The 22,410-nt window shown below is 43.1% G+C and overlaps 2 protein-coding genes across 3 annotated transcripts in view; one reads left to right on the plus strand and one right to left on the minus strand.

Annotated features, from left to right (window-relative positions):
- The window catches only part of LOC125462223 (GRB2-related adapter protein-like), a 272,985-nt gene that overhangs the window by 94,102 nt on the left and 156,473 nt on the right, over nt 1–22,410 (minus strand). The gene's annotated exons all lie outside the window — the stretch shown is intronic.
- Nucleotides 1–22,410, plus strand: part of LOC125462439 (transmembrane protein 94-like) — a 156,705-nt gene that overhangs the window by 29,326 nt on the left and 104,969 nt on the right. The window contains exons 10-11 of the mRNA XM_059653874.1: nt 8,901–9,080; nt 16,178–16,478. Coding sequence (XP_059509857.1) covers nt 8,901–9,080; nt 16,178–16,478 — 481 coding nt within the window. The remainder of the gene's footprint in view (nt 1–8,900; nt 9,081–16,177; nt 16,479–22,410) is intronic.

Genomic DNA, 22,410 nt, shown 5'->3' on the forward strand with positions numbered 1-22,410 from the left:
CTGTGACTAGTGGTGAGCTATAGGGTTTGGTGCAGGGGCCTTTGTTATTTGTTATTTGCATAAATGATCTGCATGTGAATGTACAAGGCATGATTAGTAAGTTTGCAGATGATACAAAATTAGGACGTATCATTGATAATGAAGAAAGTTATCAACAATTATGGAGGGTTCTTGATCAGATGGGGAAGAGGGCTGAAGATTGGCAAAAGCAATTCAATACAGCAAAGTGTGAGACATTGCATTTTGGAAAATCAAACCAAGGTACGACTTATACAGTAAATGCTGAGGTCCTGAAGAGTGTTGTCAAACAGAGGGAACTAGGCATACAAGTATTAGTTTGTTGAAAGCAGTGACACACGTGGGCAAGATGGCGAAGAAGGCATTTAGCATGCTGGCCATCATCAGTTGAGGAATCAAGTATTGGAGTTGGGATGTTATGTTATAGTTGTATAAGTAATTGGTGAAGTCGCACTTGAAGTATTGTGTACAGTTTTGATCTCCCTGTTATAGGAAAGATATAGTTAAACTGGAAAGTGTGCAAAGAAGATTTATGATGCTGACGCCAGGAATAATAGGCCTGACTGATAGGGAGAGGTTGGCCAGGAGAGGACTTTATTCCTTGGAACATGAGAAAATGAGGGGTGACCTTATTGAGACGTATAAAATCATGAGGGGCATAGATAGGATGAATGCATATAGTTTTTTTCCCAGGGATGGGGAATTGAAAACTGGAGTGCACAGGTTTAAGGTGAGAGGGGAAAGATTTAAGAAGGATCTGAGGGGGCAACATCTTCACATAGAGCGTAGTGTGTGTATGGAATGGGCTGCCAGAGAAAGTGGTTGAGGCAGGTACAATAGCAACATTTAAAAAACATTTGGATAGGTACTTGAATGGGAAGGGTTTAGCAGGATACAGACCAAATGCAGGAAATTGGAACTAGCTGTGTGGGCAGCATGGACCAGTTTGGGCCAGTTTCCATGCTGTATTACTCGATGACTCTATTATAAATTCCACAGACTAACTCACTACGAGACTAAAACTCACATTAGTTGCTCCAATCCTTTTTAAATACTTGTAACATAGAAACGTAGAAACTGGGATGAGTAGAACATTTAGACCTTTGAGTCTGGTCCGCTATTCAATCTGATCATGGCTCATCTGCTATCTCATTGTCATATTTCCTCCTTCTTCCCATGTGGTCTTCAAAATATAAAAACAAAATCTCTTTTACTATATTTAGTGATTTGGCCTTTGCATCCTTCTGCTGTAGAGAATTCCACTAGTTCACTACCCTTTGAGTGAAAAAAAATGTTTCCACATCTGAATCCTAAATGTAGTACCACCATTTCTTAAGACTGTGACCCTTGGTTCTAGATGCCCCAACCAGGGAAAATATTTTTCCTGCATCTAGTCTATCCAACCCTGATAGAATTGATATTTTTCAATTGGACACCCTCTCATCCTTCTCAGTCTTAGTGAATACAAGCCCAGTTAAACCAATCTCTCCATATACAACAGTTCTGTCACCCCTAGTACCAGCCTAATAAACCTTTGCTGCACTCTCATTATGGAAAACATTCTTTCATAAATAGGGAGATCAAAACTGTACACAATACTCCAGGTGTGGCCTCACTAAGGCTTTGCATATCTGCAATAAGACATTCCTGCTCCTGAACTCAAATTCTCTTGCAATGAAGGCCAACATGGTATTTGCCTTCCTACCTGCTTGCTGCACCTGCCTATCTCCTTTCATCGACTGTTATATCAGAGCATCCTTTGTACATCCAAGTTTACTAATATATCACTGCTTCCTTTCTGTTTTTCACACTGATATATATAACTTCACACCTAGCCATGTTGTACTGCATCCACTATGTGCCTGCCTACTCACTCAACATGTATAAATCACCTTGAAGCCTCCTCACAGCTCATAATCGTATGTAGTTTTATATCATCAGCAAATTTGGAAACATTGCATTTGGTTCTGTCATTTAGGTTATTTACATACATCATGAATAGTGGGGGCTCAAATATTGACCCTGTGGTGCCCAACTAGTCACTCCTTACCACTTGGAAAAAGGCCTGTTACTCCCACTCTGTTTCTTGTCCATCAAATAAATCTTAATCCATGCCATATATTACATTCATCACATAACATTCTATATATTCTGTAGAAACTCTTACTAACTGTGCTTTTATACTCTCATGAGCTTTTTCTCATACTTTAATTTTTCCCTCTACTTCTTATTAATCTTTTGCTGGTTCTTAAAATCTGTACAAATTTTTGACCTACCAGTAACCATCATAAAATTGTCCTGTTCCTTTCAGTTTAATGCTCTCCTTAATGCTCTTCTGTATTTAGCCTTAGATCTACATTTCTCTCAAAGAGCCTTTCTTTCTCATTGGGATAAATCTTTGCTGAAAGTTCTTAAATATCTCCTTTGAAGGATGGCACCACATCTCTCCAGTTCTTGCTTTAACACTCCTCATCACAATGGACATTTTGGCAGTCTACAACAGCAACACCAATGACAACAGCATTACTACAACAGCCTCAGTATTCAACACCAACATCTGCGAGTTTCCAGATGCTGCCCTACAACTCATTCTCAACCACAAATTCTTCACCTTCATCAACCAGATCTTCATGCACACAGACAGAATAGCCATGGGGGCCAAATTTGGACCCCTATAGTCATTTTCATGCACAAGTTTAAGCAAGACTTCTTTGCTGCAGAGGACCTCCAACCAATGCTATACAACAGATACATCAATTACATTTTCTTCGTTTGGACTCATGGAGAGGAATCACTGAAATGACTACACCTTCAAACACTGAAAGACTCTCTTATAAGAACAGGATACGATGCTCAACTCATTGATGCTAGTTCTGATGTGCCACAGTGAAAAACTGCAATGACCTCCTCAGAAGACAGTCACAGGACACAACCAACAGAGTACCCTTTGTCATTCAGCACTTCCCTGGAGCAGAGAAACTACGCCATGTTGTTTGCAGTCTTCAACATGTCAATGATGATAATGAACATCTGCCAAGATCATCCCTACACCTCCATTTCTCTCCTTCAAACAACCGCCAAACATTAAACAGACTATCATTCACAGCAAACTAACCAGTCTCCAGGACAACATCGACCACAACACCACACAACCCTGCCACGGCAACCACTGAAAGACATGTCAGATCATCGACATGGATACTACCTTCGCATGTGGGAACACCACCCACCATGTACATGGCAGATACTTGTGTGACTTGGCCAATGTTGCCTGTTTCATACAATCAAGGCAAAGACACCCAGAGACATGGAATATTGATGAAACCATGCAGACATTATGGCAACAGATGAATGCGCACTGCTCAACAATCGCCAGAAAGGAGTGTTCCCTCCCAGTTGGGGAACACTCCAGCAGTCAAGGACATTCAGTCTCTGATCTTCTGGTAAGTATCCTCCAAGCAGGCCTTTGAGATACACAACAACACAGAAACACCAAGCAGAAACTGATAGCTAAGTTCCACACTCATGAAGACGGCCTCAACTGTGATATTGGGTTCATGTTGTGCTACATGTGACCCCAGTACACTTCTGTATCTGTTAAATCTTCCTTACTGTCCTGTTTTGACATCATTACCTTGATAACTTGTTAAGACCTCTCTACGTCAATTAGTTTGTTCGGTTTTGGTCTACTTGCTATGTTGGTTACACCCTCAGCATGTGATTCTTACGCCTTTCATGTTATTCCAGCTGTTTGGTTTGTCGCCAGCACTGTTATAGTTTTAATTTTTTGTAATTATTTCTCTGCCTCTATTCAGATTATAGGCCATCCCTTCAGGTGCTCTTCAGCAATTGACACTTTACTGAAACCGTCTGATGCTTTTGATCACCTGCAGAGACTTATGATTCAGTCTGTCGAAACTCCACTCACTCCATTTATACGATCTTTTGATCTTTCTGCCTCTTAGCTCTGTGCCTGTGTGCTTCTCTTCAGCTCATCTGACAAAGGGGCAGTGGTCTGAAAGCTTGTGATTTCAAATAAACCTGTTGGACTACAACCCGGTGTTGTGTGACTTCTGACTGTGTCCACCCCAGTCCAACACCGGCACCTCCTTAGTTTCCCAGATCACTTTAACAAATTCTGCCTTCATATCCTTATAACAACCTTGTAGAAATTCTAATTAGCTTTCTTTAATCCCAATTCTCGTTCATAATAGAAGTAAAAGGACCGTTTATAGCTCAATTGTTAACAACCTGATGTCAATAACACCCTTCTCTGAATTTGGGTACACTCATTGTAAACCCAAAGACTGCTGCCACTGTCTCTGCGTAAATATCTCACACCTTCTTACCAATACAACAACTTAAACCCTCCTGTGATTTCTAACAACCTAACCACCAGAACTTACTTAAGTAAATTAAAGAACTATGAATGCTGGAAATCTGAAACAAAAAAGATATTAGTGGAAAAACTTAGCAGGACTGGCAGCATCAGTGGAGAGAAAGCATGTTTTGAGTCCAGTGACACTTCTTTGGAACTGTGGCTAGGAAAAGGCCATCATAAGTTCAGAATTAGGGATATTTATTGACTATTGCACAATGTTCAGCACCATTCACAACTCCTCAGATACTGAAACAGCCTATGTCCAAACACAACAAGCTCTGGACAATGTCCAGGCTTGGGCTGACAAGTGCCAAGTAACATTTGTGTGACACAAATGCCAGGCAATTACTGTCTCTTGTAGGAAACAATTGAATCACTGCCCTCTGACAATCAACTGTGTTACCATCATTCAATGCCCCACTTTCAACTTTCTGGAGGGTTACCATTGACCAGAAACACAACTGGATGAGCCACATAAATACAATGGCTTTCGGAACAGGTTTGGGGCCAGGAATACAGCAGCGAGTAACTCATCTTCTGACTTTTTAAAGACGCCAAAGACAGCTACAGGGCACAAGTCAGAAGTGTGATGGAATACTGTCCACATGCCTGGATGGATGCTGCTCCAATGACACACAAGAAGCTGAACATCATCCAGGACAAAGCAGCTTGATTCATTAGCACCACATCCATGAGCATCCAATCCCTCTTCCACTAATGCTAAGTACGAGCAATGTCTATTGTCTACAAGATGCACTGCAGAAATTCACTAAAGATCCTTAGGCAGCAGCTTCTAAACCCATGCCACTTCAATCTGGAAGCACAAGGGCAGCAGGTACATGAAAATACCACCATCTGCAAATTGCCCTCCAAGCCACCCACCAACCTCTCTCAGGAATATAAAGCTGTTCCCTCAGTGTTGCTGGGTAAAATATTGGAATTTACCTCCCTAAGGACATTGTGGGCTTAACTATAGCACATGGACAGCAGTGGCACAAGAAGGCAGCTCAATTCCATCTTCTCAAGGGCAATAAGGGACTGGCAATAAATACTGACACAGCCAGTGACATCCCCAACCAACAAATGAATAAAAAATGACTTACTGTCAGTCCGGCTGAAGAATGGGTCACACAACTCTACTCATTTATCTAAATTTCATGCTACATTTGTATACTTCATAATTGTAACACCATGCACACAGGAAATCACTGGTTTATATTTCATGCAATTGTTTGATAAAAGTAGCAAGTTCTCATCTGTTGATGTGCTGAAAAATAAAAGACAAAGATTTGTGGAATTTGAAGTATTCCATCTTACTTTTCTATGAAGCACCAGTTTCTTTTTTTCACAAAAATGTATTTTAGTCGTAAAATTTTCAATAGTATGTCATATGACAATTTAAAGTCGACATTATGTACAGTGCAAATAAAATCAGTGTTTTTTTCAGTTTGAATATTACTCAGCACATTTACAATTTTAATTAACACTCACTACACTTGCTGAACCTACAGCCTGGAAGGTTCTGAAGAAGGGTCACTGGACGCAAAACGTTAACTCTTAATCCTGTCCACAGATGCTACCAGATCTGTTGAGCTTTTCCAGCAATTTTTGTTTCATTTCTGATTTTCAGTATCTGCAATTCTTTCGCATTTTATTTTGTCAGACTGAAAGATTTTTCAGTTTTCCAATCCTGGTTACATTGCAAATGAAGGGCCTTCGGCTGTGACCTCTCAGCACTTTACCTCAGCAGCAAACGCCATAACATTTTGGTGGGTCTATTAGCACTTAGTCTTGAACTTTGGAATGTGTCAGTCTGCAACACTAGGTCTTTAACATACCATCCAAAGCAAAGCAGCCCACTTAATAGGTGTCCATCCACCACTTTAAACAATCATTCCCTCTACCATTCGTGCACAGTGATAACAATGTGAGCAGTCTACAAAATGCACAGAGGCAACTTGCATAAGCTCCATTGGCTGTACCTTCCAAACCTGTGACCTCTATGACTACAAGTTCCCTTCCATGAAAGATCCCATCTTGACTTGCATCTATACTGTAGAGAATGTAATGAGGTCAGCCAGATCGACCTTATAGAGGTTGAGTTCCCTGATTGGAAAGTTCATATGGAAAGTTCAAACATAATCTGGCCTCCATCCTGGCACCTTTGCATCAACCCTAAAAAAGGGGTTAGCCTTGGAAATGGTTGCGTAACCAAGCCATCGCTTTCAGGAAAATGAAAAGAGAGCTATCATCCTCTGAGGTGTTGGCACACTGTGATCCCAAGTGAGATCTGGTATTGACATGCAAAGCCTCCCCATATGGCATTGGGATAGTGATAGATCATATGTGGCCAAATGGAAATGATTGCCCAATAGTGTATGCATTCACAACTTTGGCTAATGTAGAGCGTAAATACACCTAAATAGAAAAGGAAAGTTTTGCCATCATTTGTGGAGTCAGGAAGCTTCACCATTACTTTTACGGATGTAGATTTGTAGTAATAATGGACTATAAACCCCTGTTGTTTTACTTAAAGAGGACAAGGCAGAGCCACCCATAGCTTCAGGTTGAATTCAGTGATGGACCCTAATACTAAGTGCATAGAATTATAATTGGAACATTGTCTGGGAGGCCAAGTAGCAAATGTGGATGCATTGAACAACCTCCCCCTAGCAGATATACCACCAGTGGTAACGCCACTGGGAGAGTCCGTTCTGGTTTTAAATTTTCTGGACGCACTTCCAGTCACAGCTGACAATATCAGACGGTGGATGCAGAAAGGTTCAGCCCTGGCAAAACTAAAACAGCTGGTGGTGATGGGGGAAACCAAAGGGCTGTCACAATCAGAATTGAAAGCTTTTTTTGACTCAGAGAGACAACATCACCGTATTTTATTAAGGGGAGCAAGAGTGATTGTCCTTACGGCCACTGCCAGAAACTGGCTGAACTCCTCCGGAGTCACCCAGGGGTTTCCAAATGAAGATGTTGGCAAGAATTTATGTCTGGTGGCCAGGACTGGATGCTGACATAGCCGCGTTGTTGGGCTGTGCTCAGAGTGCCAACAAGAACAAAATTACCCCCAGTAGCTCCCCTTATATTTGTGGGAATGACCAGATAAACCCTGGACTGGGTTGGACATTGAATACGTACTTCCATGGGCTCAATGTTCTTTTCCATTGTAGACGCCCACTCAAAGTGGGTGGACATGCAAAGACTTCATTTGGTACACACAGGGACGATGACAGAAAAACTATGCGCATCTTTTGCAATATATGGACTCCCACATGGGTTGGTCACAGGTAATGAGCTGTTGTTTACTAGCCAGGAATTTGAGTATTTCCTAAAGTTGAATGGTATTCAATATATAAGGGCAGCTCCATACCATCCATCATCCAATGGTCTGGCAGAAAGTACTGTCCAAACTATGAAGGTAATCTTTAAAGAAACCTACAGCTTCACTTGATACCACGCAGTCCCAGTTCCTATTTGATTTTAGAATTACCCCTCGTGCAACCACAGGGATAGGTCCAACAGTGTTGCCAATGGGGCGAAGACTCAACACCAAGTTAAATCTGCATCTTCTCAGACTTGGAGGGGAGGTTGAAATGGCATCTGGAACACCAAAGCCAAACACAAGACTCCTCTAAGTGAGAGAGGCAGTTTACTTCAGGGAACAAAGTTTGATGTAGGAACCACAGGGATGGCCCTGCATGAGTTACAGACATGTCAACATGAGGTCAGAAAGAAGGGTCAACATAGGTCTAGCTGGATGGTGGATGGCAAACAGCATCTATAGATGAGCACAGAGGAAGCATGAGAATGATGTGAGACATATAACTCTAGTACACCATGACAGAATGGTACCATGACATCGTGACATTGTGGCTCAGTGGTGAGCACTGCTGCCTCACAATGCCAGGAACCCAAGTTCAATTCCATCAGTTGGTGACTGTCTGTGTGGAGTTTGCAAATTCCCCGCATCTCTACATGGATTTCCTCCGGGTGCTCCAGGTTCGTCCCACAGCTCAAAGATGTGCAGGTTAGATGCATTGGGCATGGTGTACAGGGATGTGTAGGTTAGCCATGGAAATGCAGCGTTACAGGGCTAGGGTAGGACATCTTTGGAGGGTCGGTGTGGATTTGATGGCTGAATGGCCTGCTTCCGCACTGTAGGGAGTCTATGAAATTTAAAAAGACCTCCTGACAGGCATAGATACCTGCACATAGAGAGGAAAGAGAAAGAAATGGAATAGAGTAGAGAAAGAGAAGTTTTGTGGTTGTGCTCTGGGATGCATCTGGGCCTCAAGTTAGACAGAAGCAGATTCAACAGTATATTTCAAAGGGAACTGGATAAAAACTCAAACATTTACAGAGTTGTGGGTAAAGAGCAGATGAATGGGGCAAAGGTCTTTCAAAAATCCAAGACAGCCACCATCTGCTGAATAACCATCACCTTTGTGCAATATTTTAAGTGACCGCTTTTGGTTGCCTTCCCCATTAGGTGCTTTGTTGTGTGGATAAACAAGGAATCCTCTCCTGGCCCAGTTCATGCCCGGACAAAGTATTTTTCTTCACTGATTCATGGTGTCGAGCCAAGCCACAGGATGAAAACCTCACAGCCTCGATCAGTCTGAAGACTGCTCCCTCCGCCCGTTACACAGTGCAGCGAGGAAGTGAACACGTAAGCCACTGAGCTGTTAATTGTTTCTGTTCAAGTGTAGTGTCAGACGTATATATTAGTGATGACACCAAAAAGTCTGGCATTTAAGATGATCCATTGTGTAGAGCAAAACACAATCTCACCAAACTGTCTGCTTTCTCGTTGTGATCCCAGGGGAGCCAAATTATTACATGGAACAATAACTTGTAACATAATTATTCAACCACTCTGTAATAAAACAAGTGCTCTTGCACTAAATTGAAACTCATTTTAACCAAATTGTAGGTAGCATCAGCAACTTACTGGAACACTAAAATATTCCATTCAGTTCAATTCACATTTGAAAAATTGTTACCATAAACACAGTCAAGGAAAATTATCTTGAAAACATTTTGAGGTGTACATTGGTAAATATTTTATTCATCACAACATTCATGCATTGAAGCATGTTTTGAGGCTGAAATATTTTTTAGGTGTTAAACTGACATAAAACCATTTTGAAACAGAATGATCAGTTTTCGGCGAGCATATTTAACATTCTTTAGCTTCTGAAAAAGATACATAAGGAGCCTAATGCTTTTTCCAGGATGTGTCAATGCTGAGCCCATCCTGCTATGGACTCTCTGAGCCACCTATGGCCAGAAACTGAAGGTATGTGTTCAGTCCCTATTTTATCTCATAGCAGGATAGTAGAAGATCAGGGTCAGGCCCATTTCCCAAAATTTAAGCTACGTTTAAAATCTTTGAATTTATTTGGTGATGAGCAATCTACCAGAAAAGAAAGAATTTGCATTTTTATAGTGCATTTCACAGCCTCGCAGAGCCCCAAAGGACGCTTCGCTCAAACAAGCTTATTGTTAATGTGCATTTCAAGATGTATTCAAGTATATGCAGCAACCAATCTGCGATTTGAAATCTTCACAATGAGGTAGGTGTACAGATAATCCCCTTTTCATGATGATGTTTGAGGGATGGAGGTTGGTTAGGAATCTTTGTGTCTATTCCAGACTGGGTAGATGGGGCAAACCACAATATGCAGATGCGGTAAAGCACTAAAAACTAGGAAGTGTGCAGCTGTACAACCTGTGGGCCTAGATATTCGCTAAGTGACAATTGCAAACAGATTATCAGAGATAATGGGAACTGCAGATGCTGGAGAATTCCAAGATAATAAAATGTGAGGCTGGATGAACACAGCAGGCCAAGCAGCATCTCAGGAGCACAAAAGCTGACGTTTCGGGCCTAGACCCTTCATCAGAGAGGGGGATGGGGAGAGGGAACTGGAATAAATAGGGAGAGAGGGGGAGGCGGACCGAAGATGGAGAGTAAAGAAGATAGGTGGAGAGAGTGTAGGTGGGGAGGTAGGGAGGGGATAGGTCAGTCCAGGGAAGACGGACAGGTCAAGGAGGTGGGATGAGGTTAGTAGGTAGCTGGGGGTGCGGCTTGGGGTGGGAGGAAGGGATGGGTGAGAGGAAGAACCGGTTAGGGAGGCAGAGACAGGTTGGACTGGTTTTGGGATGCAGTGGGTGGGGGGGAAGAGCTGGGCTGGTTGTGTGGTGCAGTGGGGGGAGGGGACGAACTGGGCTGGTTTAGGGATGCAGTAGGAGAAGGGGAGATTTTGAAACTGTTGAAGTCCACATTGATACCATATGGCTGCAGGGTTCCCAGGCGGAATATGAGTTGCTGTTCCTGCAACCTTCGGGTGGCATCATTGTGGCACTGCAGGAGGCCCATGATGGACATGTCATCTAGAGAATGGGAGGGGGAGTGGAAATGGTTTGCGACTGGGAGGTGCAGTTGTTTGTTGCGGACTGAGCGGAGGTGTTCTGCAAAGCGGTCCCCAAGCCTCCGCTTGGTTTCCCCAATGTAGAGGAAGCCGCACCGGGTACAGTGGATGCAGTATACCACATTGGCAGATGTGCAGGTGAACCTCTGCTTAATGTGGAATGTCATCTTGGGGCCTGGGATGGGGGTGAGGGAGGAGGTGTGGGGACAAGTGTAGCATTTCCTGCGGTTGCAGGGGAAGGTGCCGGGTGTGGTGGGGTTGGAGGGCAGTGTGGAGCGAACAAGGGAGTCACGGAGAGAGTGGTCTCTCCGGAAAGCTGACAGGGGAGGGGATGGAAAAATGTCTTGCGTGGTGGGGTCGGATTGTAAATGGCGGAAGTGTCGGAGGATAATGCGTTGTATCCGGAGGTTGGTAGGGTGGTGTGTGAGAACGAGGGGGATCCTCTTGGGGCGGTTGTGGTGGGGGCGGGGTGTGAGGGATGTGTTGCGGGAAATACGGGAGACGCGGTCAAGGGCGTTCTCGATCACTGTGGGGGGAAAGTTGCGGTCCTTGAAGAACTCGGACATCTGGGATGTGCGGGAGTGGAATGTCTTATCGTGGGAGCAGATGCGGCGGAGGCGGAGGAATTGGGAATAGGGGATGGAATTTTTGCAGGAGGGTGGGTGGGAGGAGGTGTATTCCAGGTAGCTGTGGGAGTCGGTGGGCTTGAAATGGACATCAGTTACAAGCTGGTTGCCTGAGATGGAGACTGAGAGGTCCAGGAAGGTGAGGGATGTGCTGGAGATGGCCCAGGTGAACTGAAGGTTGGGGTGGAAGGTGTTGGTGAAGTGGATGAACTGTTCGAGCTCCTCTGGGGAGCAAGAGGCGGCGCCGATACAGTCATCAATGTACCGGAGGAAGTGGTGGGGTTTGGGGCCTGTGTAGGTGCGGAAGAGGGACTGTTCCACGTAACCTACAAAGAGGCAGGCATAGCTGGGGCCCATGCGGGTGCCCATGGCCACCCCCTTAGTCTGTAGGAAGTGGGAGGAGTCAAAAGAGAAGTTGTTGAGTGTGAGGACGAGTTCAGCTAGGCAGATGAGAGTTTCGGTGGAGGGGGACTGGTCGGGCCTGCGGGACAGGAAGAAGCGGAGGGCCTTGAGGCCATCTCCATGCGGAATGCAGGTGTACAGGGACTGGACGTCCATGGTGAATATGAGGTGTTGGGGGCCAGGGAATTGGAAGTCCTGGAGGAGGTGGAGGGCGTGGGTGGTGTCACGGACGTAGGTGGGGAGTTCCTGGACCAAAGGGGAGAAAATGGAGTCCAGAGAGGTGGAGATGAGTTCGGTGGGGCAGGAGCAGGCTGAGACGATGGGTCGACCAGGGCAGGCAGGTTTGTGGATTTTGGGAAGAAGATAGAAACGGGCCGTGCGGGGTTGGGGAACAATGAGGTTGGAGGCTGTGGGTGGGAGGTCCCCTGTGGTGATGAGGTCGTGAATGGTGTTGGAGACGATGGTTTGGTGCTCGGGTGTGGGGTCATGATCGAGGAGGCGGTAGGAGGTGGTGTCGGAGAGTTGGCGTCTGGCCTCGACGATGTAGAGGTCAGTGCGCCATAGTACCACTGCGCCACCCTTGTCTGCGGGTTTGATGGTGAGGTTGGGGTTGGAGCGGAGGGAGCGGAGGGCTGCCCGTTCTGCGGGGGAGAGGTTGAAGCACCCACTGTATCGGCGCCGCCTCTTGCTCCCCAGAGGAGCTCGAACAGTTCATCCACTTCACCAACACCTTCCACCCCAACCTTCAGTTCACCTGGGCCATCTCCAGCACATCCCTCACCTTCCTGGACCTCTCAGTCTCCATCTCAGGCAACCAGCTTGTAACTGATGTCCATTTCAAGCCCACCGACTCCCACAGCTACCTAGAATACACCTCCTCCCACCCACCCTCCTGCAAAAATTCCATCCCCTATTCCCAATTCCTCCGCCTCCACCGCATCTGCTCCCACGATAAGACATTCCACTCCCGCACATCCCAGATGTCCGAGTTCTTCAAGGACCGCAACTTTCCCCCCACAGTGATCGAGAACGCCCTTGACCGCGTCTCCCGTATTTCCCGCAACACATCCCTCACACCCCGCCCCCGCCACAACCGCCCCAAGAGGATCCCCCTTGTTCTCACACACCACCCTACCAACCTCCGGATACAACGCATTATCCTCCGACACTTCTGCCATTTACAATCCGACCCCACCACCCAAGACATTTTTCCATCCCCTCCCCTGTCAGCTTTCCGGAGAGACCACTCTCTCCGTGACTCCCTTGTTCGCTCCACACTGCCCTCCAACCCCACCACACCCGGCACCTTCCCCTGCAACCGCAGGAAATGCTACACTTGTCCCCACACCTCCTCCCTCACCCCCATCCCAGGCCCCAAGATGACATTCCACATTAAGCAGAGGTTCACCTGCACATCTGCCAATGTGGTATACTGCATCCACTGTACCCGGTGCGGCTTCCTCTACATTGGGGAAACCAAGCGGAGGCTTGGGGACCGCTTTGCAGAACACCTCCGCTCAGTCCGCAACAAACAACTGCACCTCCCAGTCGCAAACCATTTCCACTCCCCCTCCCATTCTCTAGATGACATGTCCATCATGGGCCTCCTGCAGTGCCACAATGATGCCACCCGAAGGTTGCAGGAACAGCAACTCATATTCCGCCTGGGAACCCTGCAGCCATATGGTATCAATGTGGACTTCACCAGTTTCAAAATCTCCCCTTCTCCTACTGCATCCCTAAACCAGCCCAGTTCGTCCCCTCCCTCCACTGCACCACACAACCAGCCCAGCTCTTCCCCCCCACCCACTGCATCCCAAAACCAGTCCAACCTGTCTCTGCCTCCCTAACCGGTTCTTCCTCTCACCCATCCCTTCCTCCCACCCCAAGCCGCACCCCCAGCTACCTACTAACCTCATCCCACCTCCTTGACCTGTCCGTCTTCCCTGGACTGACCTATCCCCTCCCTACCTCCCCACCTACACTCTCTCCACCTATCTTCTTTACTCTCCATCTTCGGTCCGCCTCCCCCTCTCTCCCTATTTATTCCAGTTCCCTCTCCCCATCTCCCTCTCTGATGAAGGGTCTAGGCCCGAAACGTCAGCTTTTGTGCTCCTGAGAGGCAAACAGATTATCACTCTGTTTTCTGTCAGTACAGAGCTCTGCCAGCAATTCTGATTCTGACTCCTTCAGAAATGTGGTACGTACCTGAAATTAAACAGTTACCTTGCACTACAGGCTGGTTGGGGAGAATCAAACCACATTCCCTTGTTACAGCAGTGATCTTTGATTTACATGTTCAGCAGCACAGCCATGCCATTTTGCAATGGAAGGGTAGGTATGTAAGCTCCATGTGGGATTAGAGTGACAGCTGATCAATGGCTCAGGGTGCCAGGTGAGTAAGGTACTGAGTGGGTACAATGCCTGTTCAGTAAGGCACTAGGTATGTAGATTGTCACGTAAGTGATGGCGTGAACATAGAACATAGAACAGTACAGCATAGTACAGGCCCTTTGGCCCACGATTTTGTGCCAAACGTTTACCCTAATTGTAAGGTCAATCTAACCTCCACCCCTACCTTATACTATCATCCAAATGCCTATCTAATAGCCACTTAAATGCGCCTAATGAGGCTGACTCCACTGCCCTCTGCAGCAATCATTCCACGCCCCTACCACTCTGTGAGTAAAGAACCTACCTCTGACATCTCCCCTATATCTACCTCCACTCACTTTAAAACTATGCCCCCTTGTAATAGCTACCTCCACCCTTTGAAAAGTCTCTGACTGTCTACTCTATCTATACCTTTCATCATTTTGTACACCTCTATCAAGTCAGAGTGCTTAGGGTAGGTTGAGTATGAAGCAGAGACATGGGTCCAGAGGTGGGGATTGTTGGTTTCTGATCTGGTGAGGGAGGAGATGTCAGGTACAGAGGTAGGGATAAATTCTGATGGCGTGCAAGGGTGGGTTTCAACTCCCTGGGGAAAGGGGTATATTGGCTCTGTGGGGGAAATGAGTGGGGTGAGGATCTACAACTCAAGATTCTGCAGAAAGCACACAGCAAATTATTTTAGGGTGAAAGCAATGCAGGGTTTATACCTGCCTTCAAAACCCAGGGGGAACAGTTTGTGACACAGATTCACATACGCATGAACCCACAAATAAACAAACGCAAAAGGAAAGGAGATAAATTACAAAATTCCTTAAAATCAAAAGTATCAGAATTAGTTCATGTGAATTAAAGAGTCCAGGGTATTGATGCCCATTTGATGTTCTTTCGGCTGGAACAGAAATCCTCTTTCATACAAACGCAGATGCAGCTGAACTGCTGGTGAACGCACAGAGATTGTAAGTTGGCAATCAGTTGACATTGCAGGTGAAATACAAGTTTGTTTCTGCATATCACAATTTCTAGGCACATTGAGATCAGAGGCTGGCACTTGGCTAAGACTGGAGCTGTTTATGATTGCAGGCCAACCAGAAAAACAAAAAAGTGCAGTTAAAGATGATTCAAACAAACCAACCAATATCTCTCAAACCAACAGTTTCTGTCATGTAACTGGGACTTCAGTGGACATACTAAGCTAATGAGGTGGATGTACTGTTCCCCTCTTCTGAAACTATTTTGTTTTATAACAGATTGCTGTGGAGTTGTTGCACCAAATCAGGCAATAATGGGGTTTTGATGGTTTGTTTTGTTCAGAGTAGCAGAGGTTGATGTCTTATCTACCAGTGTTTTGTGTTGGCTTGGCTGAAATGCAAGGTTTTGTCACATTGCATGCACTTCCATCCACACAATGCTGGAAATTGCAGGAAGCAGTCAACTTGCTCATTCTGTGTTCAGTAGCAGCCATTTTAAAATTGTGATATGCATTTTAAAATCCAGCAGGATACTTTTTTTAAAAAAGATAATATGGGCTTTAAAAGGACAGTTTATGATCTCCCTCTTTCTGACATCTGGGCATTACAGAGCAGGTGAATGAAAACTTCATCAATGGAGTGGATTTTAAGAAGCATCTAACAGAGAGGTAGAAATATTTATGGAAGAATCTTATGGAAGAGAAGACTGAGGAGTGTGAGTGAAGGAAGAAGGGGATACACTATAGGCCAGGGCCTGGGCTGTGCAGAGATATGATAGAATTGAGGTTTCTATGTGTTCAATTCCCTTTAAAATTTTGTACCAATGTGCTAATTACCACCAACATTAGAAGAGAATCTCTTCTGTGAGGCTGGGCTACTATTAGGGCCAGCGCCTTAAACATAGCAAATTTGATGCAACTGTGCTTTTCCTCTCCTTCTCAGCCTGAGTTGCCATCCGATGCAGTAATGGTGGATCATCAGACCAATTTTGCTGTAGAAATGCTCAGCCTCTCCCAGGATCAGCAGGACCCAACTCATATTTGGTTTGATGATTCCAACTGGCAACAGCACAGTGCATCACTAAAGCCACTTGGTCTTGGCATCCTGCTTGGCCTGTGTGATCCTACTTCAGCAGCCAGAGTATTCCAGATGACTGATCACCTTTCCCACATAGCTTTGACGAAGAGCCGCTGTTTGCCTGTTCAATTATCAGCCGGACTATGCGAACTACCACGGATCATTGGTAAAATTGTAATATCGTGCAGTATGTTTAATTTGATGACAATGTTATTCAGTATGGTTTATTTTAGGCATATTTGATGATTGAGCCATTCTCTCCTTCAATTTTTCGTACAATGTAAAAAGTCACTAAATAAAAACGAAAAAATTCTTGAGTAGATTTGTAGCTCGGGTTGTGGATGCTGTGATTGGTTCACTCGCTGAACTGGTTTGCTAGTTTGCAGGCATTTTCATTACCCTGCTGGGTAACATCATCAGTGCAGCCCCCAATAAAGAATGCTGTGTTTTCCCACTTATTATTTAAACTCTGGAGTCTATCGGAGTTGATTATCTCATTTCTGGATTTTCTTTGCACTAATGTGTATATATAGGGTCTATTTCTAAGTGTTTATTGACGGCCTTCTTGGGGGAGACCCAGGCCTCTAGAAATTCCTGTGCTTGTCTCTGTTTGGCTTGTCCTAGGATCCTGATGTTGTCCCAATCGAACTGATGGTTCTCCTTGTCCATGTAAATGGACATGAGTGAGTACTGGTCATGTCTTTTTGTTGTTAACTGGTGTTCATGCATTCTTCTAGCCAGTTTCCTTCCTGTCTGTCCAATGTAATGTTTGTCACAGTCCTTGCATGGAATTTCACATGACAAACATTACATTGGACAGACAGGAAAGAAAGTGGCCTCAAGAATACATGAACACCAACTAACAACAAGAAGACACTACCAGTACTTGCTTGTTTCCATATACACAGACAAGGAGAACCACCAATTTGAATGGGACAACGCCAGGATCCTAGGACAAGCCGAACAGACACAAGCACAGGAATTTCTAGAGGCCTGGTTCTCCTCCAAGAAGGCCATCAATAAACATGTAGAATTAGACCCTATATACATACCATTGAAAAGAAAAACTGGAAATGAGGTAATCAACTCCAATGGACCCCAGGGTTTAAATAATATCCCAGAAAACACAATAACGCTTCACCAGAGGCTGCACTGATGATGTTACCCAGCAGGGTAATGAAATGTCTGCAAACTAATGATCAATCTCGACAAGCAAACAAACCTCAAAAAACGAAAAGAACAACGGTTGCTGGAAATCAGAAACAAAAGCAGAAACTGCTGGAAAAGCTCAGCAGATCTGGAAGCATCTGTGGAGAGAAATCAGAGTTTTGGTTCTTCATCAGAACTAACTACAAAATCACTAACTTTGGCTTGGCTTGGCATATTGAAGATATTGTTGGCTTAAATCAGCATGCTTAGTCTTCCAGAGAAACAGCAAGAGAAGCAAAAAATATGTTGAACACATGCAGTGTTAAGATTCACCAAAATGTATTTCCTTTCAGACCGTTAGAATTCGAACTTTGCTTTTTGTTCCCTTCAATTATTTCAAAAACAAGCATAAACATATTTACTGACACTAGAGATAATGTTTCAAGGGTAACATATTTTCAAGTTGACATTTTTTACTTGAGATCAAAGTACTGAGTCAAAGCGAGAGTATGATTAAATTACCATTTGTTTGTAGTAAGAACATATAAGCCATGATTCAAACAGAGGTTTGTTGAGTGTATTTTTCTTTTCAGGTTGAAAATCAAAATGCATCTGTTATTAACCAAAGCACAAGTTAGGGGTTTTGTTTTCCCAAATTAATATAAGATGAAATGCTTGGTTAATTTGGCAGTTTTTTTGAGGTAAGCTATTACCCACTTTTTTTTTCCATTTTAGGGAGAATGAGAAATAAGGAGATTATGTAAAAACACATTACTTTCACAGCACAGAAAAAGGCTGCTTTGTCCATGTGAGTGTTTTTGCTTCACAAGTTCCTTCTTCCACCTACTTTATTCAATCTTATCAGCATAACCTTCATTTCCTCATTTTTTCCTTTTGTTTAGGTTCTTTTTAAAAGCATATATGATATTTCAGCCTAGCTACTCCTTGTAGGCCCACAATGTCACAACTCTAGTTAGAAAACTTCCTCCTTTATTCCTTGCTGAATTTATTAGTGACATTTTTTTCAATGGCGCCAAGTTCTGGTCTCTCCAGCCAAGTACAATATCAACTCCTTTCCTAATCTTAAATATCTCTGTAAGGTCACCCTTCGTGTTTTGTTTTTCAAAGTCAAAACCTCAGCCTGTTTAGTCTTTCCTGCCAGGTATAACCACACAGTTAGAGCATTATCTTAGTAATCCTTTTTACTGCTTTCCTGCAGCATCTCTGTTTGTTTCTCATAATATGGAGTCCAGAACTTTTCACAACCTTCCAAATCTGTCTCACCAAGGCTCCATTCAAGTTGAATGTAATTTTTCCTGCTTTTCAATTCCATTCCTTTATAAATGAATCCTTTTCTTAAAAAAACAAGAATTGTTTTATTAATAGGCATCACTACTTTTAATGATTTATGTGACTGTATCCCCAGATCTTTCTGTACCTCTGCCTCTTTTAGAAACTTTCTAAGAGTATGTGACCTCTTTAAATGTCCTACTGAAATGGATCAACTCACAGATAAATTGAAATTAACTTTGATTTTGTAGCTCCTATTTGCTGCAATCTTCTTCTGAATTAACTATACACCGATTCGTTCATTTATCTTCTTTTGCTGTCTGTCTGAAGGTAAGACCTTGATAATTACTTGCCCAATCACAGTAAACTGCAATGAATCTTTACATAGGATAAAATGTGGAGACCTGTGCTGAGTCTGGCCTCAGCCAGAAACAGGATTGTTGGTATTAGTCTGATCCAAACATGCCAAATGAATGAACCAATCCCCTGCCCCCACTTAGTATTGTCACTAGATTTTGAAGTTATTCTTCCATTTCTGAAATACAAATTATTTCTGTAAATGGTGAGCATCAGTGATCCCAGCGCTGATCATTGTGAAACACCATTTTCCACTTTTTGGAAATGATTAATTATCTTTAACATCTATGCTCTATTTTCTGTTTCGTAGCATTGAGTATAGAAAGACCCAGAGAATCACCAACTTGCACACTTCTGATCTTATAAATTACATGGCCAATCCTTGTGTGACATTTCATGCAAATTTTGTCTGTTCTTGTCATGGTTGGGTGTACAATGCAGTTTCCAAGCAGTGTTGGATTTCATGAGGAATATGGTTGTGGAGATGGGCCTGATTGAAAGTTTTGGTTTAATTCTTTAACATAGTATCCTAGCTCCCAAAAAGGTTAAAAGACCCTTATGTTTCACTTCTCAGCTTCCTCAGCTCCCCTGTAAGTCCATGCTCCCTCAGATGTCCCATGGCATCCAATGCCATCTCTAAAGCCCATGTATCCACCATAGCCATTCACGCACTATACACTATATACAGTCTTCAGATTCCATGCAATATCACTGGGAAATGTACATTCTTGAAGGGAAAGATGTGAACGTCTAACCATCTAATAAAAGCCCCTATATAATTGATCATGAGAAAAATATATTGTATTCTGACATGCCTGTAAATGAACTTGAAATACTCGTGAACTTATTAGCTTTTGTCAAAAGGGACAAAGGGACAATCTGTTGTTACAACTTCTTGAAATTATTAATCATACACTGATAAATGAAACATACAGCACTGAAACAATCAGATCGTGAAACTTAGTCAGACATTGCTAATGGTCACAGCTGTTTAAACAGCAGATTAGTCTCTGAAACAAGAACAGAAATTGCTGGAAAAGCTCAGCAGGCCTGGCAAAAACTGTGGAGAAAAATCAGAGTTAATATTTTGGGTCCAGTGGCCCGCCCCCTGTTTTTGATTTCCAGCATCTGCAGTTCTTTCAGTTTTGATTAGTCTCTGTAGATGGTTGGAATTAATGGAGAGCAGTTCTTTTCTGAGCAGACATCGTTTACAGAGTTAAAGCTAGGACTTAAAAAACAAGCTAGAACAGTTTAAATCTCAGTAGAAAGGATTATAGAACAAGCTGACAGAACATTTTGTAACATTTTTCATGCTTTCTCCATTGGAAAAGCATTATGATGCATGTGAATAAATATACAATGTAAACTCTGAAGAGTATATCTCAATGGTGAATTACTGTTTTAAAACATATCTTTATGAAAATGTAGTACTTAATATTCGCAATTGAAGATTATCAAAATACATGGATCTTACAGATGCTCCTGCGTTTGCAGGTTTAATATTTATTATAGATTTTTTTACAGTTATTATGGTCTTTATAGTTTACTAATATAAGGTTCTTTTTCCATTTTGTTTTATTAACATTCAAAAAACACAACAAAGCCAAGCAAAAAATTATTGTGCTCCTGAGATACTGCTTGGCCTGCTGTGTTCATCAGCTTCACACTTTGTAATCTTGGATTCTCCAGCATCTGCAGTTCCCATTATCTCTAAACAAAAAATCATGACTTTTTTTTCCAAATGGACTTTTAAAAACTTTTATTTAAGACTTTGCAGTGAACAGTTGAAGCTTCTCTAATTCTTAATTCAGAAATGAAGAAAAATCTAGATGTGTTTTAGAGGGTTTTTTTAACATTACAAAGGTTTTATTTTTGAAAACAAAACAGCTTTTTGTTTAAATAAGAAGTTGTGCTTTCATTCCAGAGAGTCCTACACAGAGAGGACATTTTTTCTCAAGGAATTTATTAAAGATGAATCGTTTTTATTCAGTTAATCAGCCAAGTGGATGATTTTATTTAATTTTTGTATGTTTGATATATATATATATATATATATTTACAATTTCTTTTCCATTTTAACATTATTTTCTATAGGTAATAATAGGTAGTTTATTTTATGTATAAGGTGTTATTGAAACATCCTGTTTTTAAGGCTTTATTGTTATTAAGACAATATATATGTTACAGAATGAGATGGCTAGTAGATTTAGAGAAGTTATTACACAGCACAGTCAGATGGATGGGTGACTGTCAGGCAAAGGTCAACAATCACATGAAAGTAGGTTAAAGTCCCACAGGTTTATTTGAAAACACAAGGTTTCGGAGCTTTGCTTCTTCATCAAGTTTAGTGAGAGAGGCATCATGTCACAGAGTCTATAAGTAAAAGATCAAAAATCACACAACTGATGCAAATGTATTGAACAAGCCTAAAATGGCTGGCTGACTCCTGCCTGTAAAGTCTTTAATCAGTTAGAAAGGATATGCAGATTTAAACGGATTAAAATGCAAATCCCAGAATTTCTTTCAAGCCACTGCCCCGAATTAACTGAAGGTTTTTATCAGTGCATACAAGAGGTGACATCTCAGGTCAGACAATACACTTTGGGTGCCAGGCCTTGTTTAGAGTCTAAGATAACAAAGTGTGAAGCTGGATGAACTCTGATGAAGGGTCTAGGCCCGAAACGTCAGCTTTTGTGCTCCTGAGATGCTGTTTGGCCTGCTGTGTTCATCCAGCTTCACACTTTATTATCTTGGATTCTCCAGCATCTGCAGTTCCCATTATCTCTTGTTTAGAGTCTGCCTGTGTTTTAACTTGGAGTCAGACTGGTTTTATTCCCAAAGCAGGAATTTATAAAATGCCTCATTGACTGACTGTGTTTACAGATTCTATGCTTATTGAACAAAATAGAATGTATGTGCAAAAACAAATCTGTAAATGCAAATTCACCTCATAAATTTATATGTGTGTGTGTGTGTGTGTGTGTGTATGCATGCGTGCGTGTGTGTGAGAGATGGTGTGTGTGTGTGTGTTGTGTGTGTGTGTGTGTGTGTGCGCGCGCGCGCGCTTGTGTGAGATGGTGTGTGCCATTTTGTGCATGTGCACGTGAGTGAGTATGTGTGTGTGTGTTTGTGTGAGAGAGTGTGTGCCTTTGTGTGCGGGCGTTTGTGTGTGTATGTATGTGTGCGTGTGTATGAGTGTGTTTGTGTGAGTGAGTGTGTGTGTATGTGCATGTGTGTGTGTTTGTGTGAGTGAGGGTGTATATATGTGTGTGTCTATATACATGTGTGTGTGTTTGTGTAAG

The sequence above is a fragment of the Stegostoma tigrinum genome, chromosome 23, assembly GCF_030684315.1.
Source record: "Stegostoma tigrinum isolate sSteTig4 chromosome 23, sSteTig4.hap1, whole genome shotgun sequence".
Lineage (NCBI taxonomy): Eukaryota > Metazoa > Chordata > Chondrichthyes > Orectolobiformes > Stegostomatidae > Stegostoma > Stegostoma tigrinum.